Source organism: Notamacropus eugenii, chromosome 6 (genome assembly GCF_028372415.1).
Source record: "Notamacropus eugenii isolate mMacEug1 chromosome 6, mMacEug1.pri_v2, whole genome shotgun sequence".
Classification (NCBI taxonomy): Eukaryota; Metazoa; Chordata; class Mammalia; order Diprotodontia; family Macropodidae; genus Notamacropus; species Notamacropus eugenii.
The window spans coordinates 73256503-73279278 of record NC_092877.1 but is presented as its reverse complement, the minus strand read 5'-3'; the positions used below and the strand labels follow the sequence as shown (position 1 = coordinate 73279278).

Sequence of the window (22776 nt, the reverse complement as noted above, 5' to 3'; positions counted from 1 at the left end):
CATCATGTACTCTCTACTCTAATCAGGCAAGGTCATCTCACTGATCCCATGGATAGATTTTATGTTTTGTCAAAATGCCACCTGAGCTAACATAAGAGAGACTTATTATTACCAGAGTGTGCCCATCAGATGATGACTCTTCCACTACAATCATGAAACCATCACAAATGCCACAGAAGGATTATAATTCAAAAGATTAAAGTTTTGACAGTCAGGAAGTCATAGACATGGTAGTGAAATAAGAGTATGTATCTTTACATACAAATATACATATACCATATTGCCTGTTTATAAGTGACATCTATGTTACTTCAAGTTTGTTTTAAACATATCTGAACAGATGTATACACATACATATGCATATATGTATATGTATATGCCACTTATAGAGAGACGATTTGGAATAGAGATTTGGCCTCAGGGACAGGTATAACTGGATTCCAGTCTTGCTTCTGATATTTACTGTGTAATACGGGACAAGTCACTTTATTTTCCACTGTTCAGAAAACTCTCTGAGACAAAAAAATTGCAGAGAAGGTGCCAACCTGAATTGATAGAGTAAGTTTCTACTCTGGATGTGCCTTATAATCAGTGAAATTCTAGGCCATGTTCCTGTCCCTATGATCATTTACAGTAAAATGATTTGATATCTCTGTGTTGTTTTTTAATTAAGCTGAATTTTATATATAAAAATGGGCCAGGCTTAGAGTCAAGAAGACCTGTGTTCAAATTTGGTCTCAGACACTTACTAGCTGTGTGACTCTAGGCAAGTCCCTTGACCTTGTTTGCTTCAGTTTCCTCATCTAAAATGAGCTAAAGAAGAAAATGGCAAATCACTCCAGTATCTTTGCCAAGAAAATGCCAAAACAGGGCATTATGAGTCACACATGACTGAAAAATGACTATATAAAACAAATAAAAATCCATCATAAAACTTACAGTATCCTCTTACCTGACAGAATACATAATGACAAGACTAAATAATCTCCTCCCACCTCATCCCCAAGAAGATTTATGTCAGGCCATTCAACTTTTGTACTGTAAAAATGCCAGAGTCTATAATAGCAAAAGAAAGTACTCACATTGGAGGAGGAGAATGAAATCTTTGGTGCTGAGGTGAGTATAGTAGACTTCACTATAATAACTCCTACATTAGAAAAATTACTGGCAATAAATATATTATACTGTGGTCTCTCAATTCCTTTCCTGTGGCCCAACCATCTGGGGCTAATTGTCTTCCTATATACTTTCCATTCCTATAGACTGGTTCTTGGATATATTTGACTGCTAGATTCATTCTCCAAGCTTTTCCAGCTGGGTGGGTCCTGCTAGAGGCTGAACTTTACTATCACAACTTTTGGCATTCCAACATCACCTCCACAAAACATTGGCATTGAAGTGTGTGTGTGTGTGTGTGTGTGTGTGTGTGTGTGTGTGTGTGTGTGTGTGTGTGTGTGTGTGTGTGTGTGTAGAATGACCTAGAGGACAATGGAAAATGAATGTGTAAGTAGTCTTTAGGTTATTAGCAACGATGACAATCAGGGAAGAAATGGAGGGAGGTAAGGCTCTAAAATGGCATGGATATCCATAAGGAAATATATGATCAGTTTAAGAAAGGTAAATATTAAAGATTCAAAAGAAACTGTGAAATTGTAGTCTGCCCCCAAGTTTTTACTCACAGAAATTCCCACCATTCTGTATTGTGTTGGCAGTAACAGAACATAATGAGTACATTAATTCATTGGAGCACAAGTCAACTCAATAAAAATTTAAGCAAAATAATAGGAGAAAGACAAATCTGACAGTGTTAGAGATGTAAATATGGAAGATGGGCTGGTAAGATCATTAAATGCTCTGCACAATTTCCCAAAGGATGAAGCCCCACCTGAACTGACATAATGTGTTGTGTGAATCCTGAGTTGGACACCCTGTGTGTCTGTGGGAGTCAAGACAGGTATCAGTCGGTTCTTACTAGGCTGAGAAATTGCTTGCGTAGCTGGAATCTTTGTAGATAAGTAGACCTTGTCTTCATGGTCTAGCAGTTTCCAAGTGAAAAGAATGTGGCTTTTGTCATTACTTTACTCTTCCCCTTAAGAAGAAGTTTTGTCCTTTCTGCACCTTTTCCCCTCCCATACCATATCCCTTTAAGTAGACACTTGTGTTTTTTCCTTCTGTCATAAATATGCAAATTTCTTTGTGGATGGTGAACTCTTTGGGCTGCACGTGCATGCTCATTTTTCTAGTTTTCATGTAAGTTTCATGAAATGGTGATTGCCTACTAACATGTTAAACTCTAATATTAAATTGAACTAACAAAGGGAATTACATTTCCACAAGATCAAAGTGATCAATTAAACCAAACCTCAAAGAACCTTCCAGAAAATCAGAATAAGATTTTAAAATATGAAATTTGCTACATACCTCAAGTATTATAGTTATGTTCATGTTAAATACTGATATTAACATTTACTAGGAAGGGATAAAGACATTTTGGAAATTTGGTAAATATTTTTCAAGTTTTTAAGAAATTATTTCAATCCAAATGGAAGATTAGAAGATAAAATGAATCACTAAACCCTTAAAGTGGCACAAATGAAGCTTCCAATGGTGGCTCAGATCATCACAACTGGGCTATTTAGAGTTCACAGGTGGCTTCTCTCCAAGGAATTCAGAATACTAAAAAAAAAATCTATCCTGCCTGCAACTATGAACTATTTGATTCTGCCATGTTTCCCTTATGCAACATACTTATTTTTAATAACATGCAAACTTTCCTCCTCCACTTCCCACTTGACCTTGCTCTCCACCCCACATACACACTAAATTTTGAGTTGGAAATATGACATTTTCCTTTTCCAAATTCTTTTCCTCCCTGAACTGCCACTGTCAACAGCAATGAGGCAAACAGTAAATTAGAAGTGACTACTCCATGCTTTCCCAAGACCAGATCATCAGGTCAGCTTGGTTTAGTATTCCTGAATATGCATGTGAACACCTGAAAATAATTATTTCCCTCTTTGCTCTAGAAATGAAAATAACTTTCCCCACATGCCACAAAAATCTCTACTGTGAGAACATTAGTCTGAAGTAAATTATTCTGTTGGCAATTGATGGTGTTCATTAGGGCCCTGAGGCATGAGGGTAAGTTACCACCTATTATTAATACCCTTTGAAATTCTAATTAGTTCTACAGTCCTATTTCCATAATCTTTTTCCTTTTTCAAATATATTTTTATTGACATTTGTTTTTACATCACCTAAATTACTATTTGTATCTCTTCTTCTCCTCTGCTCTCAGAGAATCATCACTAAAATAATTTCATTATATTCTTTAATGTTTAAGTTAAATTAGGAAATTACACATCTAATTTTATTTTCAAACTTCAAAGTTTAGGTTTTTAAAAATATTTCTAGATTTTCTTAAGGCTCATTTTTCCCCCCCGTGGAATTTGGAGGGTCCTTCAAGAAGAAAAGGAATGATTTGTTATTCCTAAATGAGCTTTGGAAACTTCAGCATTTATCATCAAAATGTTCCTTTGTTACTCAAAAGCTGCCACTTTGGATTTTGTCTTTGAGAGATGAGAACGACCTCTTTCAGAAATGCCTTAAAGTTATGAAGAAAGTGATAAAGCCCTTTGGCAATAGATGACTCCATTACTTTTCACCACTCCACCTCCACTTTTATTAAAGAGGTTTTACCTCAAAAAGATGTCTTTCTTTGATAGTCTTTATTAAGTTCATCCCTATTAGGGCACTTTCTATGGAGGATGCTTCTTTCCCCTATTGTACAAGTAAAATTTCTTGGGAGAAAACAGAAATGGGATGAGATATTCTTGAACTCCCATTTAAGATACTGGACCTTATTTTTTTTCTTTTGAGATATTCTAATATAAAATTTTATCACTGAACAAAAGGCATAAGAATATACATAGATTAAATCAGCATTAAGTCAGCCCTTCATGTTATTAAATATTTGATATAAGCATACTTACAGTGAGTTCAGTGATCGCAAGCCATGGAAAGCATCTGGTGCAATTTCTGAGATCTGGTTATTGCTCAGGTCACTAAAATGAGAAATCAGTTTATGTTATATTAATTCAACCTGATTTTCTAAAAGGTAACAAATAATACAGATAGCATGAATATAAAACCAAAAATATCCCCATAAAATAGTTATTTGACACCTACAGATGAAAATTGAAGCTTGTTCTATAAAATACTATTCTGGGTAAAAAAGGTCATATGACTTTACAAAAATTAAAATCAGTTGTATGAAGCTTGTGTTCAAAAATATTTATGGATAGATTGTACTCAAAGATTCAGTTTCCGAAAAGAAAGAACATCAGAAATTTTCACTTCAAAAGTTCATGTTAATGAAAAATCATTCATTAATCCTGGATTAATGAAAATCTAAGTTAAGTGAAACAATGCTACTATTAATGAATCAGGAATTGCAAAAGAGCTAGCTAGCAATCTCATGTTAGTGAATAAGGAAGCTGCTAAACTCTCTTAAATATCCACACTTAGATGGGTTCCTCTATACAAATATGAACTATTTAAAAAAAATACACATAAATTGCATAAAATTCCAGAGTATTTTCTTACTCACATTCTTCGAAGCTTTTTATATGGTGAAAAAGCTCCAGGAGGGATGACCTTGATTGAATTTTGTTCCAAACGTCTATGATGAAAAAGAAAAAGAAAATAATGTTAAAGTGGGACAAGAGAGTTTTAAATACGTATAATTCATGTTCAGATTCCTAAGAAGAAGCCAAATTTATGATCACTATAAATGCATTCATACTCCTTTCCCAAAAAACCTTTGGGCAACTTAGTATCTAACTGTATTTATGCAACAGTTTTGAGGGTGGGGTAATCAGATAAGACAGCAGGAAGAAACTAACTCTTGAAGGTATGTGGGATGGTAATAGGTACAGGGTGGGGATGGGATAGAAATAATAGAGATAATCTCTGTCCCTTTTCATATAGAAAAGGTAACCTTAGAGGCAGCTAGGTGGAACAGTTAGTAGAGTGCTGACCCTGGAGTCAGGAGAACCTGAGTTCAAATCCGACTTTAGACACTTGACACATTAGTTGTGTGACCTTGGGCAAGTCACTTAACCACAAATTGTCTTCACTTCCCCCTTCAAAAAAAGGAAAAAAAAGCTGGCCTTAGAATTCATTATTTAATTCTACATTCAACTTTTGTTTTTATCCTTCTGAAATTGGAAAATAAAACAATTGTATACATGTACATTTTTATGTAAAGGCTTCTAAAAATCTGAAAACCATTCTCCCTAATTTTGTAATTGTTGTTTTGATCCTGACCCCTTCTATGTCATATCACTTTTAAATGATTCCTCTGTGAATTGGCTTATATAAGATGTGTCATCAGCTAAGGCCACCAAAACAAAAGTGAAACAAAAGTGGCCAAAAAAGATGAGGAGATATCATTTTGTCTATTGTCCAGCTGTCCCACCTAAAATGTTTATCCTGGAGATATGCAGAAGGCAGGAAAACAATCGGTTTTTTTATTATTGGGACTGAAATATCTGTAGTAAAGATTTGCCTTCTGTCTAACTTGCAACATAAATTCTGTGGCTTCCGTCCATTTCCCTTCCTTTTCTAAGCAAGTGGATCAAAGAATCATCAGTTAAGAGATGGGAGATTGGCCATCTAGTCAAACCACTTTATTTCACAGATAAAGAAACTGAGATCCAGGGAGGTAAATGCCATGTCTAGGATAACTTGAAAGTGGCAAAAGCAATATTGAAACTGATGTCCCTTTGTTTCTAGACAGGGCTCCTTCAGTATACTATACCAAGCTGCCTCTTCATAAGAGCTTGATATCTCCGACTATGTATCTTAATAGCATAGAGTTTCTCTGCTTCTTCCACAAATTTGTAATAATCAGCCCTCTCTAGTCTTCACCTGGTTAATTTTTTTTCTTCTTAGTTGTTGTTTTTTCCAGGTTTTCCTTGACTACTTTAGCCCATACTGAAAAGCCTGCCTCTAAGTTCTTACTATACTTAGAGTCAAAATTATACAATTTTATACTTAACTATTATCTATTTCATATATTAATTCTTGGTTGTTAGAATAGATATTATACTTAAGGACTCAATAAACATTTGTTTATTTTGATTGGCTTGATATTTTAAAGTTCAAATGCATGATCAGACAGAGTACTTATATATACTATTAATTTAATTCAATCAAATATTTATTAAGCACCTCTAATTTGCAAGACACTGCATTAGGATTGGAAATGAAAAACAAAATAAACTTAACATCCCATGACATCCATGATTCTACTTTCTACTAGAGGATATGATATGTACAAGATCTGTGAACATCAGATCATTTGAGGACAGAGGAAGCACTACAAAGTAGAGTGACTAGGAAAGACTTGGTATAGAATATGTCATCTAAGCTGAGTCTTGAAGGAAGCTAAATATTCTAAGAGGCAGAGGTAAGGGAAAAGCCTATTCCAGCCATGAGGTAAGGCAAAGTCCTATTCTAGGCATGAAGGACAAAATCTTCAAAACACATGGAGGTGGCAGGTGGAATGCCAAGGTCAAGAAACAGTAGGGAGACCAATAAGGAGATTATTTCAGCCATTCAGGTGAGAGCTGATGAGAGCTTGAACCAGAATGATGGAGAGAAAGGCACAGATGTGACAGATGTAAAGTAGACCACAGCACTGTCAACCTGGTGTTTTTAGGTAGCCTAATGACTAAAATGGGTTGTCTCACAGTGTTGCCAAATCCTGTTGGCTCTACTCCAGTAGATTCTCTCACTTCGATCTCATTCTCTCCATTCCTATAACCATAACCCTAGTTTAGGTGTTAATTCCCTCTTACATGGAAAATATTCCATGTTACAATAGTAAAAAATGTCTAGCTGGTTTACAAGTAGGCAGTCTTTCTCCTTTCTAATACATTCTTCACCTAGCTACCAAAATCATCTTAATGTATAGGACTAACCATGTCACTTCCATGCTTATGAAGCTACAACATCTAATTAAATACACATATTAGCTTGGTATATAAGTCATTCACAACCTAGCTTGAATATACTTTTCCAGCCTTATTCATGCTACTTTCCACACATTTTAAATTCAAGACAAAATAGAAAACTGTTTCCTGATCTCGTCCTACACTCTTCGATCCACCATTTGCCCTTATGTACACAGACCACCATGCCTAGAACACATATTCTCCTTATATTTGCCTATTGAAATTCCTTTCTCAGTAAGGTCTAATTCATGTGCTATGAAAATCTATGAAGCTTTTCTTGCTTCTGTCACATGAATATGATTTCTTCCTTCTTAAATTTTTCTAATCCTACACTGTCAGCATCTTTCATTTACTCCACTATATTCTTATTTTCATCATGTGCACATGTCATATGCTCCTCATTGAAACATAAGCTTCTTGAAGGCAGGGATTGTTTAGCTTTCATGCATAGAACTATCCTATCCATATGGCAGAAACTTAGTGAGTGTTGCTTGATATCTGATTAGTTGATCCACCTAAGGAAATGAATGAAGCTACCAACTCAACCCTAATGCCACTGATCTCTTAGTAACATGTAACAGAAAAGGTCAAAATCTGCTTCTAAGAAAATTTGGATGACTCTCTTCAAAACCTTTCCAAGCAAATAGTAATTTAAAACAGCACCAATACTTATTACCAATGGAACACAAAGAAAACTGATTCAATGAGCATTACCTAAAAAGTCCACCAGAAGTTATCTGCAGCACACAAAAAACCTGAATGAGTCAGAAGACAATTCGAAGAGGCAGAATATAATAACCAGGACAGAGTGATTAGTTATTGTGCCTCAAAGTGATGAATTTGGAGAACACTGGTAACACTTGCAGTCCTTCAACAGAGTAGAAACGCCAGTTTTGGACCCAGTTGACAATAATGATTTGCTAAAATAGCTACTAGATGAAAACCTGGAGTGACTCCACTCCAGTATTCAGCTATGGGTTCAGTTTATGGTACTTGCCCTGTGCACAAAAATTCCTAGTACAGCTCTGATGACATCCATTTTCTTTTACCACTACATTCAAATGAAAACAATAATAACAAAATTTTAAAAATCTTAAAAGGTACCAAGTTAAACAGATATTCCAGGAATTTTCTAGGCAAAAGAATCACCATGTGATTGCCATAGTTATCATGAGAGTGATATTTGGGAAGTTTATGGTTGTTTGCAGACTTCTTCAGGTGGGTAATTATGATATTCAGTATAATAGTGCTGGACAAAAGGAATTCTCTATTCAGGATATTTGTTTTGTTTCTGCTGAATTCTTCTCCATGAGAAACAGGTTGTAAAATGTTAATTCCATGAACTATTGGAAAATTTCCCATGACTATGAAGGTACCTAAGTATTCTGAAATTATCCTTGGAGACAAGAAATTTGACTTAATAATGTGAAAATCTGGACTTATGCACCTGGATTATTTATGTATGTCTTATAAAACAGCAAAAAAAAAAAAAAAAGACTTCTAAAGCTCTAATTACGTACAGTACCGAGATTTGGATCATTTTACAGTTTCATATTTTGCTAGTATAAATGGAATTCATTGGGGGCATATGGTTTTTAGCTTGGTGCATTCATGCAATCATTTTTAAAGGTTATTTTCATCTTTTTAGTTCATTATAAAAAATTAAATAGAACAACAATGGCCAGACTGTAGTTGGAATGGTTTCTTGTCACAGAGCTTTAAAAGCTAAAGGATTCAGTCGTCCTATAGCACTGACAACTTACATTAATCTTTTGAATACACCACTTTTTGAAAACATTGATTTGCTAGATCTCTTTTTTCCTTCCTTTGTAGTACAATGAGATTACAACGACCTCTGTTATATTTTTCATTCATGTTGATATAACATTAAAATGAGGGTAGGCCACAAGTCACAAATATCTTCAAGCAAGTTAACTTTCACTACTTTTGCCCTAAATCTGGTCAAATGACGAGAGTGAAGAAGAGACAGTCCAATTCCTCAGGGTGCCGTAGAACTTTGAAAGGAAATATAGCCGTCTTGGCCATGAGAGAGTAAGGCCAGAATACATGTAACAGATCTTTTGTTCAAAGGCATGCCTATTTTCAAAGAAGAAGAAATATGTGATCAATGACAAATACTAAGCAAAATATTTTGAAGAGTATTAAGAGAATTAATTTCTTCCTTGTAGCGCATAGTTCATAGACAAATGTACACTTCTGGGATCAACTTTTAAGGCCCTCTGTATAAAGGGTTTACTAACAGTAGAATAATATAAATATCTATTTGATTAACTAATACCAGTGTAAACATCTCATTTTATAAGATAGACTACCAGAAAATGGAGATGGTAATGGTGAATCAATTTATATAAATACAGAAGAAAAACCGTTGGGTATTCCACTCTGTTCACAAAGGAAGCAAAGCAAATTCATGTTTTCCAGCCCTGTTATCCTCTAATCTTCTGCCTTATCTGCCTAGAATCTGCTGAATTTCAGAGTGCAAATTTGTATCCACCCTTCCGTGAAGAATCTAATTAAATACATGCCAGGGTCACTAAAACCGATAGAGTAATGTCTAAAATAAATTTGCATGCTTCTGACAAAATCCACCATAATTAAAAGCATTGGGTGAGCTATTCCTTCATGGAAGATTCAATATTTTGAGTTTTAAGATGAACGTGAATTTAGTCAGCTGAATAGAGGGAGGAAAAGGAAAGGTCTCATAAGCCATCCTTTGCAAGGCAATCTGATGTGACAATGATCAGTGGATTTTGTTTCCTGACATTCAGGTTTCGAAAAACATTTCATCACAATGTATCTATACAAATAATAAAGAAATGGCTTCAGTTTCTTCTTAAAATGACTAACAAAATTTTAGATTTAAACTATATAAGATATGATCATGGAGACAGTTTAGTAAATAAATCATCAAAGAATCCATCATTTCAAGTCTCATCAAGGAAAGAAACTTTTCTTCTGTTCTCTCTCTCTCTCTCTCTCTCTCCCCTTTGTATCCCTCCACAACTGATTTTTTATTGTACTTGTTATTAACTTCAGCCTTTTTGCTTTAAATAATAAAGTAAAATTAATACATGTCAGTTTACATGTTGTCTCTCAAAGATATCTGCCACCAAGGAAACTCTGCAGTTATTACTGGAAATGGATTATTCTTTCCTCTTCTATTCAAGTGACCAGTGGTGTTCTTACATATCTATACAGTTTTATTAAGACACATCATTACTGTGTGTAGCTCTAAATTCCAGAGCCTACTACATTAAAATTCTCCCTTTGAACATATGACTCTTCTTCTCTAGTGAGAAAGGCATTGTGATATATGATCTATTCCCCAGTAGTTATCTGTGATAACTTACATCTTTTAAGTTTACAATTTTAGGACATAATTTGGTAACTAAAGATGCTGACTAGCATTTGCCAAATTTCCAAGACATTAGACAATTCTCATTCATTTTAAATGACTTTCAGTTCACTAGCTTTCGATTCTTATGAATGATAGTCAATATCTTTCTAATTAAATTGAACTGACACACTGCATAAAATAACTTCCACATGCCAGATCTGAAGTAGTTAAATTAAAATATATTTAAACATTCTGCATGCTACATTTCTGTTTATATGTAATGTGATAAAGAAGTAAATCTCAGAATAAGAATCAATTGAAACTCTAAATTAGAAACTAAACATTATGCAGCAGGCAGTATTTTCACACACATTTTCAATTTATTTTATTCAAGACTGAATGATGGAGATTATACAGGTATACTTCCACATGTATACTGTCAAGATGGAGTTCAATTTAAATGACTTGTATTGTTAGAAATGTGCTATTTGCTTATTTTAGTGATTGTTCTGGAAGCTCTGAAGAGTTTTCACAACACAGACAAAAAAGTGTGAGCTCTGTGATGTGTGTGTAACACACTGCACAGATGCTGATTATGCATGGCAATAAAGCTCACAGTTCTCTGCATTTTCCCCATCTGCCTTTAAAGTCAATGGCAAAAACAGCTGTCAGAGAGCAGAAAATAGATTTCTGTGGGGGGATTCTCTCCAGCTTCTGAATCTCTGGAACGTCTATGTGTAGCCAACACATTTCTCATCATAGGTAACATCTGCCAGTCCTTTGAAAGGGAAGGAGCTGCAGTGTTCCTTTTGCTTCAGGGAATCTCCAGGCTATTACACAAGTATCTCTGAAGTACTTACTCTTAAGGAATGTTGCTTCTAATTTTAACGACAAAAGAACTCAACTGAAGTCTGTGATATCATCTGTACATAACACAACCAACTGTATTTGAAAGTACAATACTTTTGAGATTTAAAGGCCTCAGCTGATTTTGGACATCATTAACACCCCTGACAATTTAGTGAATATTTGCACCCTGAATTGCTACTACAACATTGTTTACATTTTCTAAAATTACATACGTGCTAATTCTTTTTTAATTAAGTACTTTTGCTGAGATGACTGGTTCTTTTTTTAAAAAAGAACTTGTTCTTGTTTTTTTAACCCTAAAAAACAACTGAATATACTTAACCAAAGTTAAATTAATTTCAGTTTCCCAAAGCCTAATGATCAGTATGCATTAGAACTTCAAGAACATAATTGTGTATATTTGTGGGTGTTCTTCTCCCAGGAAATGGAGCGTTTTTCAAGATCAGCCCTTCCTCGAAGAGGCCAGAGCTCAAGGTTTGAACTCAAAAGCATCTGGCCTCGAATCCTGACTCTGCCAGAACACTCACTACCTGTATGATTTGGGACAAGTCACTTAATTTTTCTGGGTCACAGTTTTCTTAACTGTGAAATAAATGGCTGAATCAAATGACCTTTATGGTCCCTTTCAGTGTAAATTTATGATCTTTTAAATTTTCTTTGCATACACATATACTAATATGGTCATAAATATTCACATACATCTACACATAAACCCTACATTCATAATTTTAACCATCAGTACTGAAAGCCTTAGAGATCATCTAGTTCAACTCATTTATTAGGTAAAGAAATATAGGCCCAAGAAGATGAAATAAAATGTCCAACATCGCTCAATTAGTGGAAAAAATATAACTTACACATGCTGACTCTGCATTGACATACTCTTTTCTAAATTATTAATAACATACAAAATGCATAGAACAGTTTTAAAAAAGGAAAGAATTTGATTAAAGTCTGATATCATCTGTAAAAATCACCAAAGAACATATTATTACACATTTTTTACTATGTTTGTAAAGGACTATTCAATTAAATAATTCATTTCTTAAAAAACCCACTAAATTAGGTAGATCTTTTTGACCAATTGCTTGATTGAATTGACTGAATCAATAGAATCTAATGCCTCTTTGAATCCTCTTCTCTTTTGTCTATTAAGAAAGTTCCCCATTCTATCCCATCTCTAACCACATATGGTACTTTCTTTATGCTATTCATGTACTTATTCAGCATCTTCATGTTTTATGGTATTGCTATTTCTATATGCCATGAATCTTTACTGGACTGCAAGTCTAGTTATGAGCTTAACAAAGTTGGGGTCATTTCTTAAAAGAATTTTTCTTTTCTCAAATCATAGATATTTTGTAATGCTCTGTTGAATGAAGAAATAGATGAATGCAAAGCATTCAAAAACTGCTTGCTAAACACAGAATGATAGATATAGACAGATCTTCACTTAATTGCTACAGTTATTCTTCTTGGTTTTCCATGGAAGACATTTTTCTAGACTGATTTATAAGAGGAGCTCCTTAATAATTTAAACATTTGCCCTCTTCCATTTTCCAAAAACAAAGGTACTTCTTCTATTTTAAGGGCTAAAGTATTACCAATATTTTCTTCCATATTCTAGTTACTTTTATCAATCACATTTAGTAACATATTGAACAAGTTAAATATTGCATTTATTTGAAATGTATTCTCCTCCTCCGGTGGAATATAAACTCCCTGAGGTCAGGGAATGTGCTTCTTGTTACTATTACTCAGTCATGTCCAACTCTTTGTGATCCCATTTGCGGTTTTTTTGGCAAAGATACTGGAGTGATTTGCCATTTCCTTCTGTAGCTCCTTTTACAGATGAGGAAACTGAGGCAAACAGGGTTAAGTGACTTACCCAGGGTCACATAGCTAGTAAGTTTCTACATTCAAATTTGAACTCAGGTCTTCTTGACTCTAGGCTCTCTCCACTGCACCATCTTGCTGCCCAATGTGCCTTTTAAAAATCTTTCTATCTTTAGCATCTAGCACAGTATTTTGTGTATAACAGTACTTGATAAATGCTTATTAGCTTAATAACTACCTATATTTACATAGTGTTTTATAGCTTACAAAACCTGCTCTTTTCAACAGTTTTATGAGGTTGCTAGTTCAAGCATGGGTTGTTTCCATAAGAGTTCCTTTCAACTTTGAGGTTTTCTGAAGCAACCTTAGCTCTATTTTACAGATTAGGTAAATCAGGCTAAATGAACTGCTCAAGGTTACGTATCTACCAAGAATTAAGTGATGGGATTAAATCCAGGTCTCTTAACTCTTAAGTACTCTAAGTGTGATTTCTATTACGTCACCCTGATAAAAACTCTAATTCCAAATTTTGAATTTCAGTTTATTCTCATTATTGTTCTACTTCCCAGTAATGAACACTTTCCTCTTTCCTTTATGGCTGTATTTCTATAATTGGGTCCTAGAAACTGTCTCTCCTCCTATCTCTTGGAATGATCCCAAAATTATGACATATGCTTTTAAAAATAAAGCTTTGGCTTATTTTAAACAACAGTAACAAAATTGTTACATTCATTCAATATTCAACATATTTATAATCTTTTAAGTCAATAGGACTTTAACAGATTGTGAGATTCACAAAGGCAGGGGTGATGTCTTAATATATTTATATTTTCCCCTAGACCGAGCTTAGAATTTAATAGAAAAAGGCACTTAAGTGGTCATTGAATAAATGAATGAATGAATGATTTTAGGCATTGTGTGGAATATAAATAAGATCTGATTCTGACTTTCATGAAGCTTAAAATTGAGTTTTCAGATATTTATTGAAAGGATGAATGTGTCCATATAGATTCCTCTACAAGAATTTTGGAAAGGTTATTTTTAATTATGTCCTTGTCTATACTTCTATCTTAATTTGTTTTTCACATTCTTTGTTTAGACAAGTACAATCAATACTCTTTTGCTTGTTAATAAGATTATCCAAGATACTGGGATTTAGAACTACAAGGAAACTTAGAGGTCATCTAGTTCATAGATGTCAAACTAGCCATCCACAGCTCAAGCAAAACTTCCAGTGTTACCAGAACCATATAAAAATGCAATTGTTGTTAGCTATTTATTCTGTCGTTTCAGTTGTGTCCAACTTTTGTCACCCCATTTGGAGTTTTCTTGGCAAAGGTATTAGAATGGTTTGCTATTTCCTTCTCCAGCTCATTTTTACTGATGAGGAAGCTGAGACTAACAGAGTTAAATGACTTGCTCAAGGAGACACAACTAGTAAGTGTTTGAGGCAAAATCTGAACTCAGAAAGATAAGTCTTCCTGATGCCAGGTCTGTCACCACCAACATGCTCCCTAAATTAATTAGGAAATGTTTACAAAAATAAAAAAAAAATAAGAATAGAATAAAACATAGACAATATTAATTTATGGTTTTTCCAAGTCAATATGTGGCTGCAGGAATCATTAGTCACCATTGATATAGTCCGACAGCCCCATTTTGCAAGGATATGACCTGCCTCGATTGAATTGCATCAATAGCCTGCTCTACATTTCAGCCTGGATGTTCTACAGGAAATTCAAACCCTGTTTCCAAAACTGAACTTATTATTACCCCCAAAACTACCCCTCCTAATGATTCTTAATTCTGTGAACAGTCCACCATTCGTTCAATCACCTTGTTTTGCAACCTAGGAATGTTCTCCATTTATTTAATATCACTTGAATCTATACCCTCATATTAATTCAGTTACTAAATCTTGTGGATTCTACCTTCACAAAAGCCTTTGCAAATTTCCTCTTTCATACTCCCATGGCTACCACCTTATTGCAGATCCTAATCACCTTTCATGAACTTTTTATCCATGTCATCCCTGGTAATAGCTTTATATGTGAATGCTCTGCCAATGACATGAAACAATGGAGATGATGACATAACAGGATTTTGCAACTGACTAAAAATGAGAGATTAGAGGAAAGAATCAAAGATAAGCTCTTTGAAAAGGAGAAATGGTGGAAAGTTGATGGCATATTAGGATCAAGAAGTCAAAGAGCATTTTCTAATTCCTTCCTAAATGTCAGATACTAAGGACTGGGGATCCGCTCTCAAGTTGTTGAGCATCTAACAGTGGAGACAACATGTAAACAACTATGTACAAACATGATATATAGGAGATAATCACAGAGTCTTGCAGAAATTAGGTATACACTAACAACCCACACCGTACTCTGAGACAAACTCCAAATGGCTACATAACTCAGATATAAAATTCCCATCACAAATTAGAGTAGCAAGTAAGAAATACCTTTTGTGACTCTGGGTAAGGAAAGAATTGGTGACCAAATAAGGATGGCATAGAGAGGAACACAGAATGCTAAATGGATAATTTGGATTAAAACTTTCTAAAAAAGTTTTTGCAGAAACACAAACAAGGCAATGGAATTTAGAAGGGAACTAATTAACTGGAGAGAGTATTTTTGAACCAAGTTCCTTTGATAATTGTCTTATTTTTAATAAAGATAAATGATCAAAGTATATTAGCTTTTAAAAGATAGCTTTTAAAAGAAAAAAAAAAACTATGATCAGTACAATTACCAATCATATTTCCAGAGGATAGGTGATAAAGCCTGGTGCTTATCTCCCGAAAAAATAGTGCTGGATTCAAGATGCAGAATAAGAAATATATCTGCAGATATGGCCAGTATGTCTATTTATTTTGTTTGATTATGAACATTTGTTACAAAGATTTAGTTTTTTTCTAGTCGAGGGGATCAGGAAAGAGGGGCTAGGGATAGGATAGTTCTTACCAAAAAAAGAACATATTGAAATATTTTAAAGATATATATATATATATATATATATATAATATGTGTATGCATGTATATATACACATACGCATATATATATGTGTGTGTGTGTATATATATATACCTACATACATTCATATATATTGAAGGTGGCAAAAGGAAAGGCCAGATAGAATTAGAGACCATTGTGGCAAGCTGAAATTTATCTATTAAATCTATTTAATAAGAAAATCAAAATGTACAAAATAGAGATTCATAGTTTCTTTCTTTTTTGTTTTTCCCTCCTAATAGTATTTTATTTTTTCTAATTACATGTAAATATAGTTTTCAACATTCATTTTTATAAGATTTTCAAAATTTCTTTTCTTTTTTTACTGCTCTCCTGTGCATGTGGAAAACCTTATTTTATTTGGTGTAGTAAATAAGCCTGGAAAATTAGTTATCATACTAAAGGAAATAGTCATTCGGATGCCCCTCCTTCCTCCCCACCAATACACTGTGATCTCACTTCTAACTCCATAATTTTAGGAAAACTGTACTTTTTTTATCAATGAGCTCCTGTTCTTCAAATCCAATGACCTTTTCATCAATCCTTGTCCCCTTTGACATTTCTAGGAGACTGACCCTGTCAAAATTACTTCTTAAGCTCTCTCCACTTGATTCTCAAGAGAACTTCCTATTGTGTTTTTTCCCTCACCTCTACAACTACTTTTTCTCTGTATCCTTCAATTTCTTCCCTCAGCACTCTTCTATTCACTTTCATTACCTTAGGCAATTTCCACCATGTAAAGGATTGCTTTCATTTTCACTGATACACATATGACTCTCAAATACCTGTTTGTAAACTTTGACCTTTCTTTCTCTCCTGATTACTTACTCTACCCTATTTCCTTCTTTACTTTTTTGCATTAACTTTAGTACTACTTTAGCCTATAAAGGTATGAGTTATGCTTAGGTGACCTTTCAGGACCCTGCCTGCTCTAAAATTCTATTACTTCCCCATTCTTCCCCAATATGTAATATTATTATTATTATCATAATTTATATTGCTATGGTTCAGACCTTTGATTTCACTGTGTAGGACTCCCTCAGTGAGGAAATTTTCAGCAGCAACTCATGTGTAACTTAGTCTAATACCAGAGGCACTTAAAGGTTAAATGAATTGCCTATGGATAAAGGCTAACATGAATGGATATAAGAATAAGTATTCATCATTTTCTATTTGTCAGGGCAGCTAGCTGGAATAGTGGATCAAGTGCCTGGCCTTGAGTCAGGAACATATCTTCTTAAGTTCAAATCTAGCCTCAGACAACCACTAGCTGTGCGACTCTGAGTGAGTCACTTAATCCTGTTTGCCTCAGTTCCTCATCTGTAAAATGAGCTGAAGAAGGAAATGGCAAACTACTCCAGTGTCTTTCCCAAGAAAACCACAAATGAGATTACAAAGAGCTGGACATGATTGAAACAACTCAACAATTTGTTAGGAACCTTGTGACAGACAAAAGGGATACAGATGCCAAAATTAGAGAATCCCTGACTTCATGGACCTTTCATTTTAATAGGGAGAGACAACACATACAAGAGAGTGGTAACTGTAGAAGGGAAGATCTATCTGGGAAGCCACAAGGATGGAGTCACTGGGAACTTGACTGTCACACCCTTTCCTGTAGCAATCCAATATTAATGCATTATCAAACATTTTCTTTAGACCAGCCATTTTAGATAAGTAGAAGACATCATATTTATTTGACAGATGGGTAAATTGAGGCAAAAAGAAGTTAAAAAGACTCATCTTAACTATACAGCTAGAAAATAGCAAATATGAGATTTTCATCCAGGCATTCTAACTCTGAAGCTAATATTTCCTCTACAATATTGCATTAGAGATTCCAATTTCATTCTCTCTTCATATTATACCCCATTTTTCTCCTATATTAATATAAACACTCATTCAGTCTACTTTCTTCTAGGATGCAGAGAAACTTGGCTTTTGTTTGTATGCTCTTGTAATACTCTCAAAAAAATATGAACCAACAAAACTTTTTCATCCTTGTTAGGGGGAAATGAGACGAAAACCCAACTGAAATTAGTAAGTTCCCAACGGCACCCAGTCTTAACATGAAGCAGGGTGGCTCTTTTTTTTTGTTTTAGCATAAATGGGATTGAAAATAATTTTTTAATGTTCTAGTTTGTTAGAAACGCAATAGCAGAAATTGTGTATTTTTTTAGCTTACAAATCTTTTTCCTAATGAAATCACCTTCAAATCATTCTTACATGGAATATACATTCAGTTATACACTTATGTACACATATTTAATTCAAATGTGTGTACATATTACACATACACACACAGACACACACTCACACATAGACTTTTTAAATGACCTACCTTCTTTTTTTAAAAAATGCCCTATCTTTGGAGGGAATATATTTTGTGCTCATGCTTCGTATAGCTCTATATATTAAAGAAATACAACAAATCTATTTCTTACCAGAGTATGAAAGTAAATTAATTGGAATCAGAGGATTTTTGTGTATGTGTGTATACACACGTGTATACTTAAATATGCATACATATATGCCTGTATACATATGTGTGTATATATATTCAGAGACATTTACAGTACTTGAAAAACTTGGAAGACAGTTTAAAATAACTGAGAAGAAAAATAATTGTGATTAATATCTCCTGTAAAGCATAGCTTTTACCTCAAAAGATGCTATCTTGATTTGTAGAGATTAGCACTGAAAATAATAGAACTTAACCACAGAACTCTCTTTTTCTCTTATTTAGAAAATCTTGTTAGAATTCCTTAAGAATGATTGGTTTACATTATTACATTCATATAAACCTTTCTTTTAGGCAAAAAATCTATTTATCTACATTGTGTCATATTTTTATTTATTTTGTTAAATATGACCCAATTAAATTTTAAGCTGGTTCCAGTGAATGTGCCAATTGGTCTCGAGTCCAGCACCTCTGATATAAATGATCACATCATAATCAAAGGATTAGGAATTTTTAGAATGGTGGCACATTCTCAAGTTCTCTGATTAGAAATAACAAATTTACGAAAAAAAGGCTAAATGACTAAACTTTTAAAATGTCTGCTTAATTATGCCTATTTTCTATTAGATTCCATAATCCACTAAGTTGAATGCATTCTTTCAGAAGTTTTCATTAAATGTGCTTAAATTTAAATGCCAAAGGCAAATTGAGATTGAAGTCTGAAAATTCACTGAAAATGTCTTTCATACCAAGATAAATTTAAACAAAATAAAAAAAATATATTATTTGGTTTCCATAGCTGTGGTAGCTAGCATCTTGTTTGAATATTTAGGATGGAATTGAAATTTGCTATATAAAAATTCACTGTGAAATAACAAATAAATGGAATATATTTCAAGAATGCAAACACTGTGGTGTAAATTCAAAGCCCATTAACTCTTCTGGGAAAATGGCATCTTTACTAACGGCTAAGACACTTTTCAGTGTGTTCTTGATAAATAGAAAAATGATGCCTTATTCTGGAAGTAGGCATAATTATTCAGAATACTCAGTGAAGAATGGGTATCTTCAAAAGTAAAGATTATTAAATCTGACTTGCATATGGCCATCACTATATTTCATTCCTAAAGATAAACGAATGGAGATCACGCAGGTCAGAATAGGAAAAGGAAAAAACAGTAATGTTAGATCTAGGAAGAAATGGTCCTGTAAAAAAAAAAGAAAAGAACTTCAAAGAAACAGAGGGACAGTTAACGTAACCTGTAGAGGCAGATGGTGCCATATGTAGAGCAGTGGGCTTGAAATCTGAAAGGTTCATCTTCCTGAGTTCAAATCTAGCCTCTCTGATACTAGGTTTTGTGACCCTGGACAAGTCACTTAACTGTTTGCCCCAGTTTCCTCAATCTGCAAAAAATAAACTGGAGAAGGAAATGGCAAATCATTCAAATATCTTTGCCAAGAAAACTACGAATGGGTTCATGAAGAGTTGGACTCAACTGAATCAACTCACTAACTACAACACAAGTATAGTAAGGGACTCTGTATTTATCATAAAATGTCTACAAAGATACACTGGTTAAGTAGGTCCATGATAGCCAAAATTTTTCCATGCAAATCAGATATTACTACCTAGGTGATTGGCCCCTTGTTGGGAAAAAAAGAAAGAAAAGAACAAGGAAATAGAGTAGATACTAAAGGAATCTAAATTATGCAATTTATGGAAGTCTGAACTGATAATTCTCAAAGTTAATGATGGTCTTCTAAAGCATTAAGTGGTATTGCAAAGAGAGTTGAATATCCTCATTCACTGTGAACTCAATAAGAAAAAACAGGAATCAGAAGTACAATACCAAACCAAGGGTGACACACTATATTTTGTATCATTTTATGCTATTAAATTCTACCATTATATAAAGCCCATAAACCACCAAAAAAGAGAACTGCACTGCAGATCAAAGAATATGGAAGTATTTTTAGTATAAAATACTATAAAACTGTCATTTTTACTTCATATATCTGTTTCTATGGCTATTCTCCCTTTCTCAAAGCCTCCGAGGAAGAAGTTTCCCAGTTTTCCAAAGTGAACCTTTTTTTTTTTTTTTTTGCTCTTACTACATGCTGAGAAACCTTGCCCTTGCTCATATTTTCTCCCTCTTAAGTATGGTCAATTTTTCTGTATTTCAACTGTCTCCTAATTTTCATTAAAATATAGTTATAATAAAGGTAATAATAATCAATATTTTCTAATGCTTTGCTTTACAAAGTATTTTATGTCATTTTTAACAGCACCATGATATAAATATTATAACATTATCCTAATTTTATAGATAAGGAAACTGAGGGTTAGTATGATTAAATGACTTATAATTTTCACATAAATATTGAAGAGTTGGAATTTGAACTCAGGTATCTTCTGATTCAGGTCTTTTCCTTTTTCCACTATGCCATATCATTCTCTATGTTTAAAGAATAGGTTTTGTTGACCCTTTAGTTACTGTCTCATTTCTGATAACATCTTTCATTGAAAAAATTATCAAAAGTTTGTCAGACTACCAGTTCTCTTGTTTATTCCTTTAATATTTTTCAATCTATATTCTATATTTAGCATCCTATAGAAATTTTACTTTCAAATATCAATCTAAGTAACTACTAGTCAATCTTCTCCCTTCTCCTCCTCCCTCCTCCTCCTCCTCCTCCTTCTTCTTCTTCTTCTTCTTCTTCTTCTTCTTCTTCTTCTTCTTCCTCTTCCTCTTCCTCTTCTTCTTCTCCTTCTTCTTCTCCTTTTCCTCCTCCTCCTCCTGCTCCTACCACTCTCCTACTTGTTGTTCAGTATTTTTAATCATGGCCAACTCTGCATAACCACATTTGGAGTTTTCTTGGCAGAGATAATGGAGTGATTTGCTATTTCCTTCTCTAGCTCATTTTACAGATGAGTAAACTAAAGCAAATAGGGCTAAGTGACTTGCCCAGGATCACACAGTTAGTATGTGTCTGAGGACATTCAGAATTGAACTCAGAATGATTTCTAACTTCAGGCCTGACACTCCATCACCTATCACTCTATCACCTGGATGTCCATTCTCTTCTTCCTCCTCCTCCTATCATATTATCATCATCTTCTTCCCATCTGTCCCAGGCTAGAAGTGAAGAGGCAAGTAATGGACCTGATCCTAATATCCCAATACTGTTTGGGAAAGAAATTTTAACTTGCTCCCTTTTTCTGACCTTGGCACTTTTGGCTGCCCCTTCCTAATGCCTCAGCCAAAGTAGCTTGGTGGTTCTCTCCATCATTCTTGTGCTAATACTAGTGAGGACATATGATTGGAATGATCACTACTGTAGCTCAGAGCTCAGAACCTAAGGCATCCACCAGCTCCCCGGTGGAACAGACTATAAGCATGTGCCATCACACCTGGCTTTCCCTTAATGTCTTAGCAGTATGTGGCATTATCAACTAGTAATATTGAAAGCTTTTTCCTCCTTGGCTTCTATGAATAGCATACTTTCAATAATTTTTGATTAATCCTTTCTTTGATTCCCCCTTTTTCCTCAACCACTAACCTCACATTTCCTACATGGTTCAGTCCTTATTCAGCACCTAATCTTCCTCCCCTACATTCACTCTCTTGGAGTTCCTTTCATGCTTTTAACTCTCACATGTAGTCTAATGACTTCTATATCTAGATGTCCTATCTTGATCACTCACTCCAGCTTGAGTTTCTGTTATTACCTTTAAAGTCTTTTCTAACAGACATCTACTGTTGCTTAAGTCTTATGTCTCTATGGTTCTTTGTATAAATCTCAATTTATATGGCTAAATAGGTTCTTTCTCCATCCTTACTTCTGCATTTCTATAAATTCTCTATCTCTCAGATACAAAGCTCATGAGTTATCCTCTTTCATTATTTTCCTTCACCTTTCATATTTGATTATTCACCAAGCCTGTTTAATTTGTATCTCAAAACGTCTTCCAGAAGTCTCACTTCCATACTCACTGCCATGGTCAACTCATCATCATGTCACATTGGCCTATTTTATCAACTCTAAATTATTGTTTCTGTTTCTGGTCTCTTCAATCCATCATCCACATTCATGCCTTATTATTCTTTCTAAAAGACCAATTTTATCATGGTATCCTCATGCCTAAGGATAATGGTTCTTTACTAGTTGTTATATTAAAGCTAAAACACTCAACCTAAATTTAAAGTGCTCACAAT

The 22776-nt window shown here is 34.2% G+C and overlaps 1 protein-coding gene across 2 annotated transcripts in view; it reads right to left on the bottom strand.

Annotated features, from left to right (window-relative positions):
- SLIT2 (slit guidance ligand 2) overlaps positions 1–22776 on the bottom strand; it is a 394889-nt gene that overhangs the window by 113264 nt on the left and 258849 nt on the right. For both annotated transcript variants that reach the window (XM_072622130.1, XM_072622131.1), the window contains exons 10-11: positions 4610–4681; positions 3993–4064 (exon numbers count right to left, since the gene is read on the bottom strand). In XM_072622130.1, coding sequence (XP_072478231.1) covers positions 3993–4064; positions 4610–4681 — 144 coding nt within the window. The remainder of the gene's footprint in view (positions 1–3992; positions 4065–4609; positions 4682–22776) is intronic.